Source organism: Phragmites australis, chromosome 3, assembly GCF_958298935.1.
Source record: "Phragmites australis chromosome 3, lpPhrAust1.1, whole genome shotgun sequence".
NCBI lineage: Eukaryota > Viridiplantae > Streptophyta > Magnoliopsida > Poales > Poaceae > Phragmites > Phragmites australis.
In genome coordinates, this window is record NC_084923.1 from 47,090,705 (window position 1) to 47,114,064 (window position 23,360).

Sequence of the window (23,360 nt, forward strand, 5' to 3'; positions counted from 1 at the left end):
ACAGGAACCAAGACGAAGCAATCGCCGAAAATCATAATTCAGATAGTGTGTGCGTTGTGGAGTAAAACTTTGTAATCGAAAGATGTACTTTATGAATTCGATACGAATGAATAAAGTTTACAATTTCATTACATTGTCTCCTGTCTTTCGTATACAATGTATACTGGCACGTCCACAATAGTACATACATTCAAAGTTACAAATATAAACTCGAATGTAACTTTCCCTTGCGCGAAACAGATCTTATGTTTCACCAGATTCTTTAGTGTCACAAAAAATTTCTTGGTGTTTGCTGACACCTAGATGGCTTGACAGCGTTGGTATCTTGCAAGACACTCTAAGGAGGTTGTGGAATGACCACAAATTTTGTGAGCGGATAGAGTGCATCGTGTCTGAGTGGCAAAGCACTATCTTAGTAGAGTTAGTAGTAAACTTCTAAAAAAGACTTAGTAGGAGACCCACTGGCATATAAGAAGGTATAATGGTAATCCACACAGTTAGCCGATCGAGGAGTTTGGTCCTTACGAGAGTCTCAAATTTAGACTAGGATTGAGCGGCAACTCACTGATGCTAAAAAAAAAAGTCAACATGCTGAGTTTGCATTCTCTTTACCTTTTATATTCCGCATTTACTTATTGCACTTACTATTCTGTATTTATCTTTCTTAGAATTATCGTGTGTTATTTATAGGATTGGTTACTAGAGTGTAAAACTTTATAATGGTAGAATAAAAATACTAGATAAATCTTAAGCATATATAGATAAAAATCGATTTAAGTTTATCTTATTAAAATTGACCTAAAATCTCTAATTCACCCGTCTCTTTATGCATCGTCGGTCCTTGCACGCCTGGTTGGCATTCCATTTACCGACACCGAACCAAACGATTGGTTTTGGTTTGCCGACCCTGCAAGCTTGGCATATCACCGGCTGCATTGCACAGAGGAGTTGGCACGTTAGCCGCACGCGTCCCGTTGTTGCGAGGCAATGCGGCAGCTCGGTCAAGGCTCGGGCAGGGAGCAGATGGCGTACTGTCACAAATGAAAAGTCAACCAACTGTTCATTTCACAATGGGTACCAGAAAATTCCCTCCGTTTTGATACAGATTATTCTGATTTCCAAAAGAAATTCCATCTTCACTCTACAGTGGTCAGAACCCTTCTCTCATTCAAACGAGGTTACAGACTTACATTGGCTGGGCAAAGGAGCAGACACGATGAATTCGTTCTGCATTTTATGCAATTTACAATAGGTACTTTTGTACTCTACAGGCTCCATGCTCACTTGCACACGAAAATGATTCTTGATGCAGGTACATGAGCTCCTGACCGAAGCTGATTGCTTCAACCTTGTACATTTAGACGAGGAAACCAGTGAACTTTGTTGGCCCGACAGATTTGCTTCCCTGGATGGGTGAGGTGCGTTTACAATATCGACGAGGGAAGCAATGGCCTTTGTCAAATCAATATTCTTCACACAGTGATCGGCACTGCACTGCCCAAGTCAAATGTAGTCTGATATCCATTTCCCCACCTTGAGTTTACGCAGGGACGGGATGGACAGTTGTAACGATGCACGGAAAGAGAACCTCAATCATTTTCTGTTTGTTCATTATCTGTATCAGGTGATTCATCTGGCAGGAGATTCAGAAGAGGCAGAGGCAGCAGAGAGCTGAGATTGCACACGACAACCAGCAGAGCTAGATTTTCAAAGTTGTCTCGAGTGACTCCCAGTAACTGAGTTAAACCTGCGCCCACCAGACCGCCGGCAACACCTCCCGCATTAGAAATGGACATCAGAGTGGCGAACAAAGTTGCTTCCATTCCCGAAGGGCACAATTTTGCAGCCAACACCAAGACGGGCATAAAGGAAGCCTACAACACAATCTAGTTGTCATGAGTTTATATATTAAAGAGTAGTTTTCATAAAACTACAACTATTTATACCATTGTAATATAGAACTATAATTTTTTAAGTCTATTTCACAAAACTACAACTACTTCGACCCTTGGTAATAAGAAACTACAACTTTTTAGTACATGTGTGGTTGATGGATAGTACCAGACCATGTGGCACATGTGTGGTTGACGGGTGAAATTAGACCCAAAAAATGTAGTTTCTTGTTACTAATGGTCGAAGTAGTTGTACTTTTGTGAAATATACTTCAAAAGTTATATTTTTGTGTTACAATGATATACAGTTGTAGTTTTGTGAAATTTACTCTATATTAAAATAATACAATTCTAGGCAGGAAAGGACTTGTTAAAAGCATGGTCCACGTCCATATGTCTTGATATTCAAGAATTCTGGAAATTCTACTTTAGAGGCAGTTTGGCAGCATCCCCATATATTCATATTTGGCAGCATCCCCATATATTCATATCTCACCTAGATTAATCCTGCTGTTTACAGCTCTGCTTTCCCAACCCTAGCGTGAGTGGTAGCCATATAATAGAGGAACTGAGTTCTCTTGCAGCATATTACCTTAAAAATTTCTTTTGCAGTACAACGGAAATACACATTTCTGATTGAACAAACTTTTGTGAAACACAAACAATTAGCTTTAGAATTTTATTCCCTCCATGTAGTACATAACTTCAAATACCCCAAGCATGCAAATGGTTAATCTTCGAATCATCTAGTTGTTGCAAAAGTGCTTCATACCTGACCAAGGACTGTGATAATCAAGGAATCCCCAATGGAGAACCATTCATTGCTTATGCCAAACTTCTGGTTGAGCCCAGTGGCAAGAAGAACCTGAAAAATACCCAACTAAACTTGATTTGCCAATAAATATTATAGAAACACAATTAAAACAAGTAAATACAGCAGAGGACCTGTGTCATTCCCAGTGCAGAACCTAAAATTGTTGTCACAAGAAAGATTTTCCTCAATGGAACCGCCTTCAAAAAAGAATTATATACTCCGATACCCAGTAAGGATGCAATAGATGTAACAAGCGTGACACGCCCTAGAAATTCTGGAGTAAATCCAAGCTTATTTGTGCTGAAATATATCAGAAGGTAGCAAATGAAGATTCAGTCATTTCAAAGAGATGTCAATCACACAGATTTCTAATGTATGTACCAAGCAATAATTTATGGCCAAGTTCTGGCTTTATGTATTTAGAGTATTTAAGCTTCTACATAGATGCAATATGACACAATGTATTTAATTAGCACAAAGAAAATTTGAGCTCATAGAATATTAACTCAATACAAATATATTACTACAGAGTGAAATGTGATGAATATGATACTTTATTGACATAAGTACATTACTGACAAGCATGCAACAAAACTAGTTATCTGCAGATTTTGATATGCAGTAATCCATAATATATATAACCCATACCTCATGGGATTTCAATAGATTACTAAAGGTGGTACCAGGGGTAACCGGTGATCTTGTAGTTTTGCTGTGTCCGTGCGTGTTTTCCCATGTAACCTTGGTCTTATAGAACTTTTGCACATACTTATCTATGATCATATAATTATTGGTCCTCCCCTACTGTTCTCCTAAAAAAAGGTGGTACTAGGAAATCGGCTTAGAACCCTTGCACTATAGAGCAGGGAAATTTAGCATGGAAGGAAAAAAAATTGATTCAAACTGTGGCTATCCAAGATAAACACAAGTTAGATGCAGCATACAACAGTGGTCAGCAAGAATTCAAACTTTCTTCTGGTACTTCCAGAACTACGTTTATTGTTTTGAAGACTCCAAAACTGTTATTAGACTTGAAGAGAATTCAGAAATAAATCTAACAGATCAGTCCAGAGCAATTAAGCAGATAAAATGAGCCTGCGGAACCTACATAAAGAAAAACATGGCAGGGTCTGATTGTGGTGTTGCTTGCCAAAGGAATATGAACAAGGTGGGTAGGAATATGCTGGATTGCTTTACTGAAATCCAAAGCTGCATGATGCGCTGCTTAGAGCTCTCAATTAATTCTGAACTTGAAGCTGAAAGTGAGATGGAACGTTCTCCCAAAGGCAAGCGTTCTTCATTTACAAGAACTGCAACAGCAGACGTCATCAGCGGCAAAAGTGCCGTAACACCAAAGACGAATCTGCATTGACGGGAGCATCTGATCAGTGAACTATAAACACATTAAGAGGCTTCATCAGCTGTTCTCAGGTTTGTTTGCTACACAACAAACCTTACACCATAAGTATCCACTAGAGAACCACTGAAGTATGCACTCACAACTCCTCCAAAGGCTGAGGATCCCCAACATAGCGACTGGAGAGTTCCAGATGTACTCTGCGATTCACCTCGAGCTCTCTCGACAACCATAGAATCAACCACCTGCAAAATGTTCAGTTACATTACGGAAACAGACCAGAAGTTCTAACACTTGTGTCCTTAAATGTGTCAAACACATAGATGAATTCAGCAGGTGCAGAATTTTAGATAAATTTTAGATATTATTTATTACACGTGACTACGTGAGGCCCATACATAATAATGCATCTGTGATATATTTTGAGTTTCTTATGGTTTAAAAACTAGTTGAAAATATATTTAGAGAATCATGGATTACATAAATGCTCCTGTTATCCCCCTATGTGCAGTCTCCGCATTGCAGCTCCAGGGAATGAACAAAGCACAAAGAAAATATTACAAGGCTATAATCCAAGGTTGAACTGGAATGGTTTAGATTTTATACATGATTATTACAACGATCTTCATCTAAAAGATTGATGAAAGCATTGGATTAGGCCATCACTTTCCTGGACCAGCTCACTAAGGAAAAGAACTACCACTTATCTGTATGTCAAGGATTTAAAAAGCTACATAACTACCATTGTTGATCATTCAAATGAACAGACAAAATATTGTAAGCACACTTTTTCTGACTTACAACATCAGAGACGGCAACTGCAAGAGATCCAAGAATAATAGAGAGTGTTGCGCTGTATTTATCATCTACAATAGTCGCCATCAAAGTCCATGAAAGTGCTCCAAGGAGGCCTGATAGAATAAGGTATGACCTTCTTCGATATCCAAAGAGAGGGATGGAATCACTGTATATGGAAATAACAACAACACAGCATTGCAATTAAGTGCACATATATAAATAGAAAGGAATGCCAGGTAGGAGATTCGGTATTTGGGTGAGACCTGATAAAGCCGTAGAGGGGCTTGACCAACCATGGCAAGGCTGAGAAACCAGAAATAACTGCAGTCTATAAAACAGAAGCCATGTTAATCTCTGTACCCAGACATATTACCCAAGAGTTAAAATGTTCACAAAAAAAGGATTCTAAGGGAATGCAGTCAATGTTCTCATACTGCTTAAGCTCCAGAGGAACAAATGCACACATGCCCGGGGATTAGAAACCAAATTGGACTCGTATCTCGATGAAGCAAACTAGGATTGTCGCCACCATACCTCTGCTGGATCAAGATGAAGATCATCTTTTAAGTAAAAGCTGACAGCAAGCCTGGAAAGGCCTAAAACTCCTTGCACGAAATAAACAATAGTAACAGCCACATTATCAGGGGACAAATCAACCCCGAATGCTTTGAAGTATCTTGACTTGGACCTGTTCTTTGGAAAACCATCTGTACTGTATTGCCTCTTTTGCCATCCCTCACAATCTGCATCACTTGTGTTCCCTTTAGTCGAAGTTGCCTGATATCTCGGTGCTTCACTCCCTACAATAGATAAAATGATGAAAATGACAGCGTAAGCCTGACATCCAAACAGTACAGGTAGCTTCCGTTAAGGAGTACCAAAAAAAAAAAACCTAGTCCAATGTTAAATTGCCACTATGTTGCGATGATGATTACAATAGGTATCATGTTATCCACAAGGAAACATGTCAAAATCCTATTAAAAAGGTTTATGCAAAAAAAAAAGTTAACTGAAAAAAGGTTTGTGCTATAACATGAGAATCATTAAGAAGGCAAAGCGCAACAATCATCATCATGCCAATTTCTCATCCAGATACACAGCAATATTTCCCTAACTTGTTGTACACCTCAACACATACTTCAAGACATCCCCATGACAGCATGAACGAAAAACAGAGCGATGCCTTCGCACACTAATTTAGTAACGTTTCGAAAGCTACTGAAAATTCATAGTCATGGCACTCCAATAGTTTTTTTGCTTTCGCAGGTAATCGTGCGTTTTGCTCTTCACCCCGATCGAACTGCAACCCCCTACCTCCAAATTTTCTTAATCTCAGATGCCTCACCGGTCACCGCACAACCAACCACACTCGAAATGCTTTAGAAATTATAAAGACGCCAGTTAAACTCGAGCGGCTCACCGGTTCGACGGTCCGAGGAGGAGGCGCCGCCGTGTAGTCCGAGGGGACGGCGAGCGGCGTCCTCATCGTACGATCCCTGGCCACCGGAGCTGCTGCTGCTACCGGGCGCCGTCTCCGGCGACCCACCGCAGCGGCAGCGATGTTCGGGTGTACGTCGGCGGCGCCCATGGTGGGGGGCGAGTAGGTATGCGGACGAGGAGGAGGCACCGGCGCGGTTGGGGCTCGGGAGTCGAAGGGTCGGCGGGGAGAGCACGAAGCTGAAGGCCATCTCCGTCGTGCTTGCGAGCTTCGTTTTGCTTCTCTCTCCTCTCCTCCCGTCTCCTCGGCCTCTCACTCACCGCGCCAAACACCCTCTCCTCTCTCTCTCTCTCTCTCTCTCTCTCTCTCTCCCTCTCCGACCAGGCCCAGTTGCTCGGCCTGCGATCCATGGACCTAGCCTGGGCTTAGGGTCGGACTACTGGGTAGGGAGGGGTAGAATTTTTTTATTTTTATATTTCTTAAATCGAAAAATAGTAAAAATAGATATCCTCCTCCCAACTCCCAACGGACTACAAGTTTAAAAATTAAAAAAATGCTAAGTTTTATTGCTCTCAAAATTAAAAACATTACCGAAATAGCCATAAAAAATTCTGAAAAAATGGTGGTGTAGAGGATACTATGAAAAAAATCTGATTTTTTTTCCAAAAATAGCATATATTTGCAATTTGATTTAAGAAATATAAAAATAAAAAAAGCTCAGGAGGACACTTGGGCCCAAATGAAGCCGTCTTGTCTGTGGGCCGTGCAGCCGAATCACATAGAGGATCCGTTTACTGTAGCGCTCTCAGATAACTTTCAACTTTCCCTCGAATGGAAAAGAAAAAAAAAAGATAATTTGCAATTCTTTCCTGAAAAGAATATGAAAAGATAACCATGTAACCAAGTTGGAAATTAGGATAAATCCACGATATGTCATCGAATAACTGTCTAATCCATAATATACCATCCAATGTGAGGATGATATGTCATCAACACATTGATAACACATAAAATACATAGCAAGTTATTCGGTGGTAAATTATGAAATCTCCCTATAAATTACCAGGATACCATCCAATGTGTCACTGGCATGTGGCCCTGGCCCACATGTCATTCTGGCATCAGATGATATTTTCCAATTTATACGTTGATGCGATTGTACTAAGGTAATATTCTCTTCTATAAAAACTTTACAAAAGCAACACTGTCTGCACTAGATAACTAATGTACCACTTAGAAAACCTGCTGCACACGCACCCAAATACATACCTGATAAAATGGTACAGACCTACGGCTAGGCTACTCAGCATCTATAATGACATGTACTGATGAGACTGGTAAAACACAACAAATGGTTCGGCATCTTCGATGGAGCTCATGGAGGAAGCAACAAAACACCCTGGCACTCCACTGGAAAGAACAAATCATGGTTGATGCGAACCACACTTTCTTTTCACGGAATTTACAGGACTCTTCTTGACTCATTGGATAACGCAAGCACATGTCGAGATGTCGTCTCCATCGTCAAGTGAGTCTCCGCATTCACTGTATGGAATCACAAGATGCGCAATGTGAGATTAAGGAAACAGCAAGGCTCCAGCTGGAAAGGTTCAGCAGTCATGGAAGTCAAGCTAAACCATCCAAATGTGACATAACATGAACAGAAGCATCTCTAGAAGATGGGAAATTTGCTTGAGAATCTATGTCCACATGATAACCCTATCAAGATAAAAGAAGAATGAAAAAAAATATACCTGTGTTGTTTGCTGGGTACAAGATAGAAGTATTGAATAGAAACAGGACACCCATTAGTGTATCCTAGTACAGTCCTATGAATCATTTTGGCAACTGTAACAGAGCAGTCACATCTTTAAGGTGATGCCAAACCACATTGTGACAAGGAATTTTCTTCTTGGAAAGCAATGATGATCAATAATTCTAGTGTTTGATTGGTATGTCTTTATTTATCTTTCTGCATTTTATTATGCCACTCTTAGTCCTAACTAGGAACCTATGGCAAAAGGCTATACCAACATGTTTGAAAGACCTGCAAGTTATTTCAATGCGTTAGAAGCAGAAATGCAGAACAGAGATGAAAATAGCGAGGCTATAAAAATCAATATTGACCGACTGCAGTATGAGATTATGTGAATAAATTTGAGAGATCGATTATGCTCAGTTGAAAGCATGCATTCAGACTACAACGTAATTTAGCTGGTATCTAAAAAATAGGGACAATTGTAAATTTGCCACTATTTGAACCGTTATTGCAAATTTGTCACTAAAAAATTGCAAAAATACCACCATTCGAGTGGCATTCTTGCAAAAAATAAAAAATCAGTGGCAAATTTGCAAAAGCCCCCCAAAAAAAATGATGCTGATAGAAGGTCATAGACGAGAGCACAATAAACATAACTCGGAATCCACGTTTCCCGGAAAGCAGAGCTACTTTTCCTTTTTTTTAACAATTAACACTCCTGCGACACTAAAGGTTGAAATGTACGAAATTGACATGATCATCTGAACGATAAAACACAAATTTAACCTCTGCTAAAAGTGTATAATCATACACAAACAAATGCGTGCAGCACAAAAATATGTCCCTTTGTAAGACCTACATGTTCGACGTAAACGTTATGACCAAGTATTTCAAGATGTATAATACTAGGTTACTTTTATAATGAAGTTGATTTCTTGAAAGAACAAAACAATGCCAGACATCATCGGACCTAAACAAATGGAAAATATCTGTGATCCATCTGGCATTTCAGCATGGTTTCACACTTTCGCTCGAGTCAACACCACACAAACCAATTTAATAAGGCCCATGTGTAGCAGAAAATTAGCTCACCTAAAGCCAAGCATGTAGACCATTCACCTAGTTGATCTAAATGAATGAGCAACTGAAAGTTCCCACAACACAAAAACAATTCACCCAACAACTGGGGGCTACGCTAATCCAAGATTGCGAAGTCATGGACAGTTGCAGCAAGTTCATCGAGGAAGATGAGATATACCTTGGCTCGAATTCCTTAACCGCTGTCAGATCCTTCCCCAGCAAATCCAGCCACTTCACATTGCCTTTCGCGGCGCACTTGCTGTCGCCGCAGTTGTCCTTCTTCAGGCTACTCTTCGTCGGCGCCGCTGCCGTTGCCACTGCCGCCTTCTCACCACCCTCGCGCTTCTCATCGTCGTCGTCGCCGTCCTTCCCGGCTACCGCCACCTCAATCTTCTGAACCGGAGGCGGCTCCTCCTCTGCGACGGCGGCCGGGCGCCGCGCCGCCGCGGAGGCAGCATCGCTGCTCGCATCTCTGGATTTGAGGAGGCAGGGGATGTAGCGGAAGGGAGCGGCGCAGTGGCTCTCACAATGCGAGGGCCTCATCAAAGTCGGGGATCGGAGCACGGGGAGCGGCCGCCGAATCAGAGCTCCTGGCTCCAAGAGCACACCACATCAATCGAATCTGGCGGAGGAGCAGATCGAGGTGCTGCCGTGCTGCTGCAGAATGCAACCAAGAATCGAGCTGCTGCAGCAAGAAGAGCAGGCAGCAGGCTGAATCTTTGCACCGAGAGATTGTACTGCTTGACAGGGAGCAGGGGAGGAGAGAGAGGAGAAGGTGAGGTGGGTCTCCAAGGAACCTAAAAGGAGGTGAGAGAGAGAGAGGAACACAACTGATAAAAGATGGCCGCCTTACGTCCGTTTGGTTAGGTTGAGTTTTTTTTTAAATTTTATTTTTAAAAGTAATTATTGAAAATTGTTTAAAAATATTGTTTTAATTGATTTTTAGTGTAGATAAAATATATAATATATGTAATACACTTCAGAATATTATTCCTCAGAAACTATAAAATTTCCTTCATATCAGCTTCTACTTTCTAATAATAATGATAATTTTTATCAGTATTTTCTTCATAGAAACTATTTCCAGAAACAAACTATTTAATTTATTTATTTTTACTTCTAAATAGCAAAAGACAAAAAAAACTGAACCAAAAACCTTAGCCGCCTTCTCCTTTCCTGCAGCCCACCCCACAATGATAAGAATGATCGGATGACCGCCTTTGTTGCATCACATACTTTTGGAAGAAAAAAATTAGGCGAAGTAAAACCACGCTAGACAATTCGTGACCGTTTGATTCTATGCCGACACTTGCCTTACAAAAGTTTTAGCAGCGTTGACCAAATTCGGCGAGTATTTTCTTTTCCAACGTCAGTTTCAAGGCTCACGGATTTTTGCCATGTTGCTGTTGTCCAATTGTCACGTACGAGCGTTTTTCAAGCTACTGTTGCAGGTTGCGCTACTCGACCTTATTGGCGGTGTGGCCATTTGGTCGTCGTCCTTCTGCACAACTTGATTTCATAACTAAACGAAAGAAATCGGTAGACCGCCCATGGCGATTTGCCACGTGGCTCCATGACCGGGCGAGTATGTCGCTAGCCTATAGCCTTCCGCCACGCGGCTCTAATAATACTATGCAAATCGATAGTGGGCCGAGGGGCAGATCTAACGGGGTGCCTCCTTCATTTTTATGCAGGAAGAATAGAGATGAGGTGGAAGAACCGAAGAATAGCTGAATAGGAGGAGAGGAAGAAGCAGCCTCCTACAAGCTTCCGCGGGATCCGTTACTGAGTGGGCCTAAAGTCTTGTGCCACGTAGGTCTAGCTTTGGGCCAAGGTAATAAAGGGGGCCTATGTATGAGTCATTCAGATAATCAACCTGATATTTCTTGCTCAACCCAATATGGTAACAGCTTAACAGGTTTGTTGCAAGCCTAAACCAATGGAAGCCAGCTATCCAGCTATCCTCATGTTGCTTCTGCGGTTCTATCTGATTCTTTTTCTCGATATGTTGCCGCTGCTCGCTAGCTGCCCTTTTCCCAATTCCCAGTTACGACTCTCTTTCCGTCATCCTATAAACTTCTGTAGTTAGAATTAGGTCTCCAATCTTCTCATGTCCAACGGATCATAATTGATTTACTCCACAAACCCTCGCACAACAATTGTAGTTCGTAAGATGATCTAAGAATCAAGTCAAGGACTTAAGGTAAGTAGAGATTTAATTTTGTATAAGTAATAATTTTCTTGAGCCTGTGGTTTGTCTACTTTTTTCCCTTTCTAATTTTAGATGTTCTTGTTATTTTTTTGAATTCATCTTATTTTATGAGAGCCAATGGATGTTTGTGGTTTCTTCTTTTCTGAAGTGGTGTTGATGGAGTCGTTGGAGTTTAATTCTTATTCAAGGTAATCATATTACTATATTACTTTCATTATGCTATTCTTTTAGAATTTCTATTGTAATAATGTTCATCAGTGGTAAGAACTAAGTTGGTTGAAGTTAATTCTTAATCTTATTAATTTTTTTTATATTATCAATGTTATTTTTTGTCATTATTAGAGGAGGAATGGTTTAAAATGGGTGTGTCTATAGCCTTAAGAGCCTATGGTGTAAGGTCGCTCCAGAGCCTTCCAAACTATAGAGCCAGCCCTGGTTTACCATAATCCATTTAATTAATATGTAAATAAGGAGTTGTGTTCTTAAAAAATTGATTTTATCTTAGCGCCACAATGTAGGTTTGTCTCCAGACCAGTTACTATTGACTAGCCTGTTGTCTCCTGCCATACTGCCACGACGCTCTATCGTCAAGCAAATCGATCATTGGCCTAGCCCGCCGCCGCGTGCCTCGGCCATATTTTTTTTTTCAAACCATGTGCCTCGGGCATATTCGCCCAAATGTCTGGAGACATTTCGTGATAACGTAGAACGAACTCATATGTTATTATTTACGTCGTTTTTGTTTTGTAAGTACAAATAGAGTTGACAGATATTTTTCGTAGGTAGTATATATGAGCTACGCACATTCATTTTTAAATTGGCAATACGCTCTGCTCCCCGGGTTGATTTTTTCAAGAATATGAGGTAAGGTAAAACCACAAGCCCATCTCATCGTGTCTCGTTCACTGTATTTTTAAAGTAAGTCGATCACTGTATAAATCTGTATCTGACATTTTCCAGACAAGGAGCAGTAGGAACGGAAGAAGTCAAGAACCGGTCACTTACTACCCACTTCCCAAATTTAGGAAGTTAAATCACGCGACAGCAATCGTCGAGGTTTAGCGTTTTAGGATTCTCGGTGTGCTTCTTAGGTTTAGAGGATGCTCGGAAAAGTAGACCGGTCAGATGGAGAAGGTGAGCACGGGGCCGGGTGACAAAAGATAGCTGATGGGTTGAGGTGGGGCGGGGGCGTCTCGACACGCCAGGTTAGTGTGGTGGGGCTGCGGAAGCAAATCCGACAGCGTCCTCATCGTTGGAGATGGTTGGAGGCGAGCAGGGGTGTGGGCGAACGCGATTGAGGGACAGGGGATCTCGAGCGCGAGGGAGTCATTAGGAGATTGAATAGGACCTTTTAGGGCAACTCTAATGGTTGTAGATAGCAGCTAGCTCTTATTACTGTAGCATGCAGAGAGAAGAAAAGTGGGTATGAATAGAGATAAGGCTGATCTACAGAGAAATCTTGCTCAGTGGAGGAGATCTTATAGAGCTAGCTCTTAAATAAGAGAAAATAAGAAATAGCCCTAAGTATTACGAAGTATGAAAAATTAAAAATAAAATCTTTTGAGAAGTGTGTAAGAGAAATAAGAAATGATAGCTAGAGATAAAAAAAAACTATTTCGAGCACGCTCACGAGTGGCCAAGTCGCGAACAACGTTGTTTGTGCAACCCACGAACGGACTCACGTTGGATTAGAGGACCGACTGCATGCCGAAAAGGAGTGGTGGAGGGGGGTGGCTTCTAAGCCAGCCTGGACTGCTGTGGCATAGAGAAGGAAAAAGAGAACGCGCTGCGGCTGATCCTGTCTAAAGGAGTAGAGGACGTGGGCTGATACTTTTGTTAAAAAAAAAGTTTATGCTGAAAAAAATTTGTTATAATTTTTTCTCAAATTTTTTTTCTCGATACGCTTTTGCTCAAAACCTTTTTCTGATAACTTTTTCATGGTAATTTTTTGAAGATAATTTTTTAGCCAAACTTTTATCGGTAACTTTTGAGCAAAACTTTTGAATCAAACTTTTTCTTAAAAATTTTGGACCAAACTTTTTCTCAAAACTTTTAAGCCAAACTTTTGATAAAAACTTTTGCTCAAAACTTTTTTCAGCCAAACTTTTGAGCCACCCGTACACGGTTGCTTTGCTGGCTGCCGATCAAGTCAGGTGAGATTTTGCGCAGGTGAGATGAGTGAGATCGTGAGACCAACGTGTGCGACCTCGTAATAGAAGAGGGTGGGCGACTCACGTGCGCTTTTTATCGGTTTGTTGTCTGTGATTCGTGTGAAGAGCTGCGAGCGGACGTACGCTGATTAGCAGGATCCTAAAGATAACCACTTAAGATATCCTTACCCGGCCTTGCTCGGATTCGTATCCTCCGATATTACTAAAGTAATATAAACAGTGAACAGTAATAATGATATTAACCTTCGTATCCTCTGATATTACTAAAGTAATATCAACAGTGAACAGTAATAGTGATATTAGCCTTCCATCAACCGCTAGATATAGAACAGGTGTACTGATCGACTGCTACAGTAAAATAATATACAGTAAATCGTTAAAGTAGACTGTTACAGTAAATAATGTTACGGTACTCTTTGCAAACTCAAATTACTGTTTATTCGAGTGACACTGTTTTATGATACGAGTCCGCTGGCCCATACATCCTATGCTGTCCGATCCTGCCATTATTCTGACGTCATCTTGATTGCCTGGCTCGTGTGTGGACGAATGCCACGGAGTGTCCAAGTAAAACGAGAAGAGTTGCTGACTTGCTTCGTTGCTTGTCAGATTCATGGATCCGTGACATAGATGCATCCTGTACATCGTGAAAAGGAGTAGGTTTTTTCCATCCTTTTCATGTACTTGGATCCGAGTGCCTTAGACTCAGTACATTATGATATATATAAAGGTCTATTTTGTTGACAGTATAAGTACAAGTCTAGCTAGTATGAGTGAGTCAGACTTATTTAAATTAGGACATATGCATACATGTTATTTTATTTGGTTGGTTACAAATGGTTAGTGTGACTCAGAATATTATATTTGTTTGTCCATATGAATAATATATTGTATGAGATTGAAATAAAAAAAATATTAACATGATGTTTATTTTGCATAAATACACTCTATAATACTTAATCAATCATATTAAGTCTCAATCTAATTTAAAATGTACTGATTTGAGTTAATACTTAATAATCATACATTAGTACCTTTATTAGCTGAGCGAATGCTTACATCCCGCGAACTGTCTCTAGAGAACGACCAATTTCTACGTATCCACTCAACTAGACTGAAAAGCCCTTTTTCATCCCATGAGCTAGCCCCAAAAATATATGTAGGCAACTAAATAGCTGCTTCATGAGCCATGCTAGACCATATATAAATAACCAAATATAACTAAGTCGCTTAGGTTGTATATTAGAGATGAGATTAATTACACCCAAGAAGAGAATGCATTTTTACTATATTAGAGATAGGAGTATGCCTTAGTTTTCACATACTAATGGCTGCATAATCCTGAATTGTTAGTTTTCCTTTAGAAAATGAGAACATACTTGATTATGTAGATACGTTAATTGTTTAGTTGGGAACTACCTCATAGGATATGACTTCATCTACTAGAGATTAAATTTTGGTACTCACGAGTTACACATACGAATACTTTCAACAAATTTATTTATAGACATTCATAGAGACGTACTCACAAGTGTATAAACGTGGTGTGCGTGCGTCTTCATTGTAATAAAAAAAAAATTATTGTCAAGTTAGTTCGTCCCAGGGTCCGTTCTGCAATTCCAAATTTTCCAAGTACCAAGCCGCAAAGTTCTCGCAATCTCTTCTCCTGATTATCTGATTCTGATATGATCCCCACCTGGCTCTCGCCCTCTCGCGAGATAACGAACGGCCATGCCGTCCCCCGCGCCTCTAACCGCCGCGCCTCCCCCGCTCCTTCCCGCCAAATCCAAGAACCCGCCACCGCACCACCCGCTCTTCTCCCACCTCCAGCACTGCGCCAGCCTCAGGGCGCTCGCTCAGCTCCACGCCGCCGCCGTCAAGGCCGGACTCGCCGCGCACCCGGCATTCGTCTCCAGGCTCCTCACGCTCTGCACCGCGCCGGGCGCGCCCCCGGCCCACCTCGCCTACGCCCGCCAGGTGTTCGACCGGGTGCCCCACCCGGCGGACGCCGTCTGGTATAACACGCTGCTGCGCGGCTACGCGCGCTGCTTCCCCTCCTCCTCTGCCGCGGCGGCGGCGGAGGCGGCGCGGGTGTTCGTGCGGATGCTGAAGGAGGGCGTCGCGCCGGACACGTACACGCTCGTGTCGCTGCTCAAGGCGTGCTCTGCGGGGCGCGCGGGGGAGGAGGGCCGGCAGGCGCACGCCGTGGCGGTCAAGGTCGGCGCCGCGGGGCACGAGTACGTCCGCCCCACGCTGATCAACATGTACGCCGAGTGCGGGGACGTGCGAGCCGCACGCGTGATGTTCGACGGGGTGGACGGGGACTGCGTGGTCTCGTACAATGCGATGATCACGGCAGCCGTGAGGAGCAGCCGGCCCGGGGAGGCGCTGGTGCTGTTCCGGGAGATGCAGGCGAAGGGGCTCAAGCCGACGTCCGTAACGTTGATTAGTGTGCTCTCAGCGTGCGCATTGCTGGGGGCTCTGGAACTGGGGAGGTGGATCCATGATTATGTCCGGAAGATAGGGCTTGATTCCCTCGTGAAGGTCAACACTGCGCTGATTGACATGTACGCAAAGTGTGGAAGCTTGGAGGATGCCATTGCTGTGTTCCAGGGGATGGAATCTAGAGATAAGCAAGCTTGGTCCGTGATGATCGTGGCGTACGCTAACCACGGCTATGGCACAGAGGCTATTGCGCTGTTTGAAGAGATGAAGAAGCAAGGGATAAAGCCTGATGATGTAACATTCCTCGGTGTGCTCTATGCCTGCAGCCATTCTGGTTTGGTGACCGAAGGGCTCCAATACTTTGATGATATGAAAGACCATGGCATCATTCCAGGGATCAAGCACTATGGTTGTGTGACAGATTTGCTAGCTCGATCAGGACAGCTTGAAAGGGCCTACAAGTTCATTGATGAACTGCCATTAAAGCCCACCCCCATCCTATGGAGGACGTTGCTTTCTGCTTGTGGAGGCCGTGGAGATGTTGATCTTGGCAAACATGTCTTTGAGAGGATTCTTGAGCTGGACGATTCTCATGGTGGTGACTATGTAATATTCTCGAATTTGTGCGCTAACACTGGGAGTTGGGAAGAGATGAATAGGGTAAGGAAGCTGATGAATGAAAAAGGGGTGGTAAAGGTGCCAGGCTGTAGCTCAATCGAGATAGATAACACGGTTCACGAATTCTTCTCAGGAGATGGAAGGCATCCAAAATCACAAGAAGCGCGCAGAATGGTTGATGAAGTGATTGACCAACTAAAACTGGTTGGTTATATCCCTAATACTTCACATGTGTTTCATGTTGAAATGGGTGAGGAGGAGAAGGCAACAAGCCTAAGATACCATAGTGAGAAGCTGGCAATTGCTTTTGGGCTTCTAAATACATCTCCAGGAGCTACCCTACGTGTTGTCAAGAATCTCCGTGTATGTCTAGACTGTCATTCGATGGCAAAACTTGTCTCGATGGTTTTTAATAGGCGTATCATACTTAGAGATCTCAATCGTTTCCACCACTTTGAGAATGGAGTCTGCTCTTGTGTTGACTACTGGTAGATTTTAGGAACATATTAGTTGTACTCCAATATCTTCCTGGCCGCCATGCCTTATACTCAGGTACGATGAATCTGTATATCCATGTATAACTTACTGATGATTGAAGATTTTCCTTTTTCAAAGATTTATGTTGCTGCAACAATAATGGTTTGCAGGTGAATATCTAATGCTCAGTTATGCCCATAGGCCATAGCCCAATAACAATCTAATCTTCTGGGTTGAATGTATATTGTGATCCTCACATAGCATTATTCACCGTCTTTCGTACAACTAGGATTTGTGTTTTCTCCCCTATCGGTACAATACGACCCTAGCATGTGGTTTACATTCTCATAAGGTTCTTAAAAATATCACCGCATTAATTGAAAACTGAATTTGTAGTGGGTGCTTATTTGTAGGGAGGACAAGTTGATCGTAGTCGAAGGAGGTCGTAGGGCGGGGTTTGACGGCCTTCTTGTGCCCCAAAGTGGCCGGCTGCAAGGAGGAGGGAGAGAAGGTGGTGTGTGGCGGTGCTGGTCGCGCCGGTACTGCTCACGCTGGTGAACAATAGCTGTGAGTGGAGAGAGAGAGAGATAAGAGATGCAGTCTCTTCTTTCCTAATTTTCAAAGGATACAATACCTCTCTTTATACAAAGAGGACCTATCTTGACTACCAAACAAACTATGATCTTTTTTTCTAATTTAAATTCAAATTATTCCTTAACTATAAATAAACTACTCCTATTCAAAAGATATTTATTTCATAATCTGAAGATAACTTGATGATGACTTGATCTCGACGATTTGGCGGCGGCGGCGGCCGGCCCTAGAGCTCCCGCGCCTTCCACATGCGGTGGAGATCAACGGCAGCCCTAGCCCTAGCCCTAGTCCTAGCCCTAGCTGTTGCCGCCTCCTTGCTGTGCTGGCCGAACAGGCCCCCATGGATCTGACCCATGACATAATTTATTGAATATAAAACTAATGCCTGTATTTGAATTTCAGTTGATTCAATAAAAGGTCCTAATTGAACGAAATGAACACTTGCTCAAAGACAGGGCCTCTATGATATAATGATATGTCTAAGAATAGTCATAAAGGATGTCTGGAACTCAGACCTGTTCCAGTGACACAGTGTAGTGTAACATTTTCAAATTTTGGTTTCGCCATGACCATGCTATTTTCACAAATAGGTTAAGGAACCGATTTCTTTTAGCTAAAATCACGCAGCTAAAAGGCTGATCTGCTGGAAGATTTGAAACAGACTTCAAAGGCACAACATGAGTGTATGATTGAAAACAAGAATAGATCAAGCAGATGCATCCACCATGCATACTTATTGTAATTTGTTGGCATCTATTACATATATTAAAGGATCAAGATTTGAAGCAATTCCAGGGGTTAAGTACTGTAGCTACTGTTCACATAGGCCCATGTATATGTGCATATATATATATATATATATATATATATATATATATATATATATATATATATATATATATATATATTCTGCAGATATGCTCACTGTAGTTCATGTATACTCCACAAGTTGTGACTTACAGTATTTCGGGTTGTAACTGGAGTATGTGTGCAGTGCGAATAACAAGTTGTAACTCACAGTGTTAGCTTCTCGTGTTGCAATTATGCATTTATGGACGTGAATTTGTAACTGGTCTACTTAACAAGTTGTAACTCACATTATTTCAAGTTATAACTGGGGGATGGTGCGCAGTGCGAATAACAAGTTGTAACTCACAATGTTAGCTTCTCGTGTTGCAATTATGCATTTTTGGATGTAAAGTTCTAACTGGTTTACCTAACAAGTTGTAACTCACAGTGTTAACTTCTCATGTTGCAATTATGCATTTCTAAACGTGAAGTTGTAAATGATCTACCTAACAAGTTGTAACTCATAGTGTTTCGGGTTGTAACAATGGATGTGCGCAGTACGAATAGTAACTACGTATAGACGCAGAATAGCCTCACCGTATGTGTGTGTGTGTAGGAAAATATTTGAAACTCAAAAAAATATGAAACAAATTCAGTTAGGTTCGTATTACTGTCGTCTACATGTTAAAATTATGTGCATGCATGAAAGTAACATTGTTTTTTCTATAATTAAATGAATGTGTTAAATATTGATAATTTCGTAAATAAATATTGAGATGCTCAAAATTGGTGAATCCAATTTTTTAGTCTTCTTTTGTCATACTCTGTCCAACAAAAAAAGGGACGCGGTATACCCGCGCCAATCCACCTAGTATTTCTATAGTCCATGTAACTTGGTTAAGAGATCCTGGCGTCACATCTTCTTTACAATATGACAATGCATTAGGTTACCTGCTATCTTAATGAGTTGATTATCTGATAATGCTGTTTATGACTGATTACTTAAACAGGACGGTAAGAATGATGCCACCAGCTTGTTTGTAATTTATTTACTCGGTCCAATACTGATTTAGTCACCCTTATTGCCACATTTGATTGACCTCTTCCACTGTGTACAAATTTGTCCGGATTGTGCCTAGTTAACATCTGTCAGCCTGTCACTCACTTGATCGATCAATGACAAATAGGTCAGCCATCCCATACTGCTTGGCCATTATTTTTCCAACTACTTGATTTCTTCAGTCATACTTGTATACGTTCATGTTACCATCATAATCACATTTCTATACCATTGCTATCTCTGTCACCAGCCTTGAGAAAATCATTAACGAGCTTTATTCTACTGGATATACTTGGAAAGTCGAACAATATACTCTTTTCAGTTATCTAATCTTAGTGGGTCGATCTTGGGACAAGGACATGAGGCGAAAGTTACAGGGATAGGGTGAAACCATATTATTGAGCAGCTTGCATGAAGGAATCCCAGCCTGCCTGGAGCCAGCCAAGACGATAGGTAGTGGAAGCTTCTTGCCTGTTTGAGTTGATCAACCAAAGAGTAAAAGAAAGCCCTCTTTGCAGCTGGAATCCATGAGCAGTACTTGTTTTTTGTTAATTCCCATTGACCAATCCTTATCAAATGCATTTATGCTATTCCTGTTCATCATTTGGTGTACCTGAACTAGATTATTTTGAAATGTGTTATCCTGTGTGTTTTCTAGTTCCTCTGTTTCTAGCTTCTTTTCTTGACCAGGTCATATATTCTGTTCAAATATAATTTTTTGACATTGGTTGATATCTGGCTTGAAAGGGCATATAGTAATGTACCAACTCTTCTAAATTCTCAAAGTTTGTATGATTACTCAACATTTATACAAGTGAACAGTCATCTTCTTAACATATGAAAGGCCAACGAAAAATTGTCCCCCCTGTCTTTTTTCCTCTTTGTTTTCTCCCACTTCAGCAGTTTTCTCTCCAGCACCGGTCCTAATTCTGCCTAAACGTGGTCCCTTATTTTAGACTATATCTCAGAAGAAGATTCAGTTATTTACTCACGAAATCTTATAAGAAGCAAAAGTTTTTGCAGAAGCGGTACTGCTAAGAGCACATTATTCGTAAATGATGTAGCTACGACTTTTAAGTAGCAGAACATTAAAATACCAGTACAAGAAACATTAAGGAATATAGAAATAATCTTTCACCAAACTTTCTGTTGAATCTGCTATGCAAATCTCTTTTTTTTTTCAGAGAACAAAGGAGAGCTGCGTATCTACCAAACCATTATTATTCTTTTGTTGACAAATAAAGATCACAGTATGTTGAAGTAAAAGAAAAAAAGATTACAGTATGTACCATTCGTATGCATTTACCCTTAAATTCTCACACCATTATGCCAGCAAACGATTACAAGTTATAGTATTACCACAGATCAGTATACCGGAGGCGGAGGCGCATGCACCGGCGGGGGTGGCGGTGGCGGGGATGGTGGCGCGATGCACCCATGGGCGTCGCAGTGCACCGGTGGCTGGTGCAGGAAAGCGATGCACTCCTCGCCAGACCTCTGGTCGGGGCGTCCGGCGATGCAGTTCTGCCGGTCGTCGATGCGCGGCACCTCGAGGCACCGGTGCGGCTCGCCGCAGAAGAAGTTGTACGAGTAGGTGAAGTTCTTGAGGTGCGGCAGCTCGCAGATGCTCTCGGGTATCTCGCCGGAAAGCCTGTTGTGCGCGACGTCGAGCTGCTCCAGAGCGTGCATGTTGCCGATGGTGTCCGGCAGCGTGCCGGCGATGCTGTTGAAGCTTAGGTCGAGCACGGTGAGCTTGTCCAGCTTGCCGATTTCCGGCGGGATGCAGGAGGAGATGCCGCTGTTGAGGAGTATCAGCTCGTTGAGCGTGCCGGCCATGTCGCCGATGCTGCTCGGCAGGCATCCCCCGAGCCGCGGCAGGTTGGCCAACACGATCACCGACGCCGTCGAGTTGCTGAAGCTCTCCGGCAGCGTGAACTCGAAGTTGTTGTTGTTGATGAACAGCGCGTCGATCTTTTTATCGAAGACTGCCGCCGGCACCTCGCCGCAGAAGTTGTTATACCTTCAGACACACGCAACAAATAAGTTGCACTCATTCATAGCTTCTTGCGCGCAGGTGCAGGCCGATGAATACGCGTATACAGGTATACGGGTGCTTTACGTGCGTACCTGAGGTCGACGTACTTGACGTTCGGGAGACAGAGGAACTGCGACGGGAATTGGCCGGAGAGCTGGTTGTTGCTGACGTCGATCTCGTAGAGGAGGTGGAGGGAGCTGAGGGACTCGGGGAGGGTGCCGCAGAAGCGGTTGGAGTTGAGGTGGAAGACGGCGAGGTCGGAGAGGAGGCCCAGCTCCTCTGGGAGCGTACCGGCGAGGTCGCCGTGGTTGAGGTCCACGCCGGCCACCGTGCGCTGGCACGGGTCGTCGGGCGCCGCCGCGCAGTACACGCCGAAGTAGTTGCACACGTCGGGCCCGCACCAGTTGTGCGTCAGATTCTTGGGGTCGTCCGTGATGGCGCGCTTCAGCGCCTGAAGCGCCACGTACGCCTTCTCCAGCCGCGAGTTGTTGGTCGCCGGTGCTGGTGCCGGAGGCGGCATGCTCGGCGCCGACTGCGCCGAGGTCAGCAGCGGCCAGGCGATGGCGAGCACCAAGAACACAGCCGCCGCCGTCGAGCTCCTCTTCATCATGGCCGGGCAACGCATGTCTGCATGCAACGGTATGGACAATGCGATGCTTGGTTTCTTGCTTGCTATGTCTATTGCTGATATGTGTTCAGTATGCGTTGTTGCCGTGTGTTTAATTTGGTATATATAGGCGCTTCATTTGGGACTTGTCGATTTGTTTTTTCGTCTTTTGTGAGTGCATCATTTGCTCATGGCTTCTTTCTTTGTTTATTGTGCTTGGAGCATTGGCACGGTTGACCACTTCGTTTGTGATTTCGTCTGCAACGATTTTGTTCATGTTAGGGGGCATGATAAAAGGGGCAGTGACTCCAATATTTCCTACCTAATTGACTCGGCTGCTCGTGAATTTGTGATCATTTCGCTTTCTTGCTTTTGTGTCGAGGTTTTGGCCCTTTTTGTGACGGTGGACATGGTCAAAGAAAAAAACTCAAGACTACTGTTTGTTGTTAGTGACAAACATGTTGTCTTGTGCTTCTCATTTGGTCAGAATTTGTACCGATGAATCATTATGTCCAATTTACTGTTGATAAAATGGACATTAGTAATAATTCATCCATTCATTTGATTCGCATTCAGGCATTCACTATCTAAACCTGATATATGACTCTTTTCTGGGTCACACTTGAGTTCGTTCTAATTCTTATCTAGAACAGTTGTGTTTGTTCATGTAACTGGAAATCTCATCCACTCATAAGACGATGTTAGTACCTTGATCACTGATCTCGAAATCTCACCCACTCATACGATGCTGTCAGTACCTTTTTCACTGATTTTGATTTGATCATTTATGTTCTTCTTTCTCGAACTTTCAAATCTGATATACTAAAAGATGATTTGTAGTGCTCAATCAAATGATGACATGAGAAAGCCAAGTATTGGTACCTTTAAAAATCGTATCAGTACTGGTACTTATCATTTAACTAAAGTAAAAGAGAGAGAAATGCCTTCGGCTCTAGTTATTCCCCGTGTTTGTTGGCCTCTTGTGCTGTTCCTTTAACTTTGTTTATATCTTCTTTAGCTTCTATGTGTATGCTTGCATGACCCAATCAACAGAAACAACCAAAATTATGTCGCCTGCACGAATTTTCACGATGTGGCTTCAAGGATGCTTCCTGTTTGGAATAGTAGAAAGGCACAAGTTGTGCAGCTTTATTTTCTGTATTCACTATTTAGTGCTTCAGTGGGCATCAATTTCAGCTAGTGTTAATAGTATA

At 42.4% G+C, this 23,360-nt stretch overlaps 4 protein-coding genes across 5 annotated transcripts; 1 reads left to right on the forward strand and 3 right to left on the reverse strand.

Annotated features, from left to right (window-relative positions):
* Positions 1 to 1,147: 1,147 nt before the first annotated feature.
* On the reverse strand, positions 1,148 to 6,668 carry LOC133913512 (folate-biopterin transporter 1, chloroplastic-like). Of its 2 annotated transcripts, none has more exons than XM_062356680.1 (9): positions 6,282 to 6,665; positions 5,396 to 5,661; positions 5,125 to 5,189; positions 4,865 to 5,027; positions 4,160 to 4,308; positions 3,815 to 4,069; positions 2,838 to 3,006; positions 2,665 to 2,757; positions 1,148 to 1,874 (listed from the first exon to the last, which is right to left on the reverse strand). In XM_062356680.1, exons 1-9 carry the CDS (start codon positions 6,547 to 6,549, stop codon positions 1,590 to 1,592), a joined length of 1,713 nt encoding a protein of 570 aa, XP_062212664.1. In that variant the 5' UTR covers positions 6,550 to 6,665; the 3' UTR covers positions 1,148 to 1,589. The 2 variants fall into 2 exon arrangements, with proteins under 2 accessions (XP_062212664.1, XP_062212666.1); XM_062356682.1 differs by having other exon boundaries at positions 1,757 to 1,886; positions 6,282 to 6,668.
* A 689-nt stretch (positions 6,669 to 7,357) lies between these two features.
* LOC133913513 (uncharacterized) lies at positions 7,358 to 9,963 on the reverse strand. Its single transcript, XM_062356683.1, has 2 exons — positions 9,317 to 9,963; positions 7,358 to 7,844 (listed from the first exon to the last, which is right to left on the reverse strand). Exons 1-2 carry the CDS (start codon positions 9,679 to 9,681, stop codon positions 7,781 to 7,783), a joined length of 429 nt encoding a protein of 142 aa, XP_062212667.1. The 5' UTR covers positions 9,682 to 9,963; the 3' UTR covers positions 7,358 to 7,780.
* A 5,266-nt stretch (positions 9,964 to 15,229) lies between these two features.
* Positions 15,230 to 17,198, forward strand: LOC133913511 (pentatricopeptide repeat-containing protein At2g02980, chloroplastic-like). Its single transcript, XM_062356679.1, has one exon. The coding sequence runs from the start codon at positions 15,253 to 15,255 to the stop codon at positions 17,074 to 17,076; it is 1,824 nt and encodes a 607-aa protein (XP_062212663.1). The 5' UTR covers positions 15,230 to 15,252; the 3' UTR covers positions 17,077 to 17,198.
* Positions 17,199 to 20,709: 3,511 nt separating this feature from the next.
* LOC133913514 (leucine-rich repeat extensin-like protein 6) lies at positions 20,710 to 22,381 on the reverse strand. The gene is made up of 2 exons (XM_062356684.1): positions 21,632 to 22,381; positions 20,710 to 21,524 (listed from the first exon to the last, which is right to left on the reverse strand). The coding sequence occupies exons 1-2, from the start codon at positions 22,162 to 22,164 to the stop codon at positions 20,870 to 20,872; spliced, it is 1,188 nt and encodes a 395-aa protein (XP_062212668.1). The 5' UTR covers positions 22,165 to 22,381; the 3' UTR covers positions 20,710 to 20,869.
* Between the last annotated feature and the right edge of the window lie 979 nt (positions 22,382 to 23,360).

Excerpts from the sequence above, each read along its gene's own strand:
- LOC133913512 (XM_062356680.1), bottom strand. The coding sequence starts at position 6,549 with ATGGCCTTCAGCTTCGTGCTCTCCCCGCCGACCCTTCGACTCCCGAGC. Across the intron at positions 5,028-5,124 it reads CCCCTCTACGGCTTTATCAG|TGATTCCATCCCTCTCTTTG; the intron begins GTCTCACCCAAA and ends TTCCATATACAG. Across the intron at positions 2,758-2,837 it reads CTGCACTGGGAATGACACAG|GTTCTTCTTGCCACTGGGCT; the intron begins GTCCTCTGCTGT and ends GGTATTTTTCAG.
- LOC133913513 (XM_062356683.1), bottom strand. The coding sequence starts at position 9,681 with ATGAGGCCCTCGCATTGTGAGAGCCACTGCGCCGCTCCCTTCCGCTAC. Across the intron at positions 7,845-9,316 it reads GTTAAGGAATTCGAGCCAAG|TGAATGCGGAGACTCACTTG; the intron begins GTATATCTCATC and ends GATTCCATACAG.
- LOC133913511 (XM_062356679.1), top strand. The coding sequence starts at position 15,253 with ATGCCGTCCCCCGCGCCTCTAACCGCCGCGCCTCCCCCGCTCCTTCCC.
- LOC133913514 (XM_062356684.1), bottom strand. The coding sequence starts at position 22,164 with ATGCGTTGCCCGGCCATGATGAAGAGGAGCTCGACGGCGGCGGCTGTG. Across the intron at positions 21,525-21,631 it reads GTCAAGTACGTCGACCTCAG|GTATAACAACTTCTGCGGCG; the intron begins GTACGCACGTAA and ends GTGTGTCTGAAG.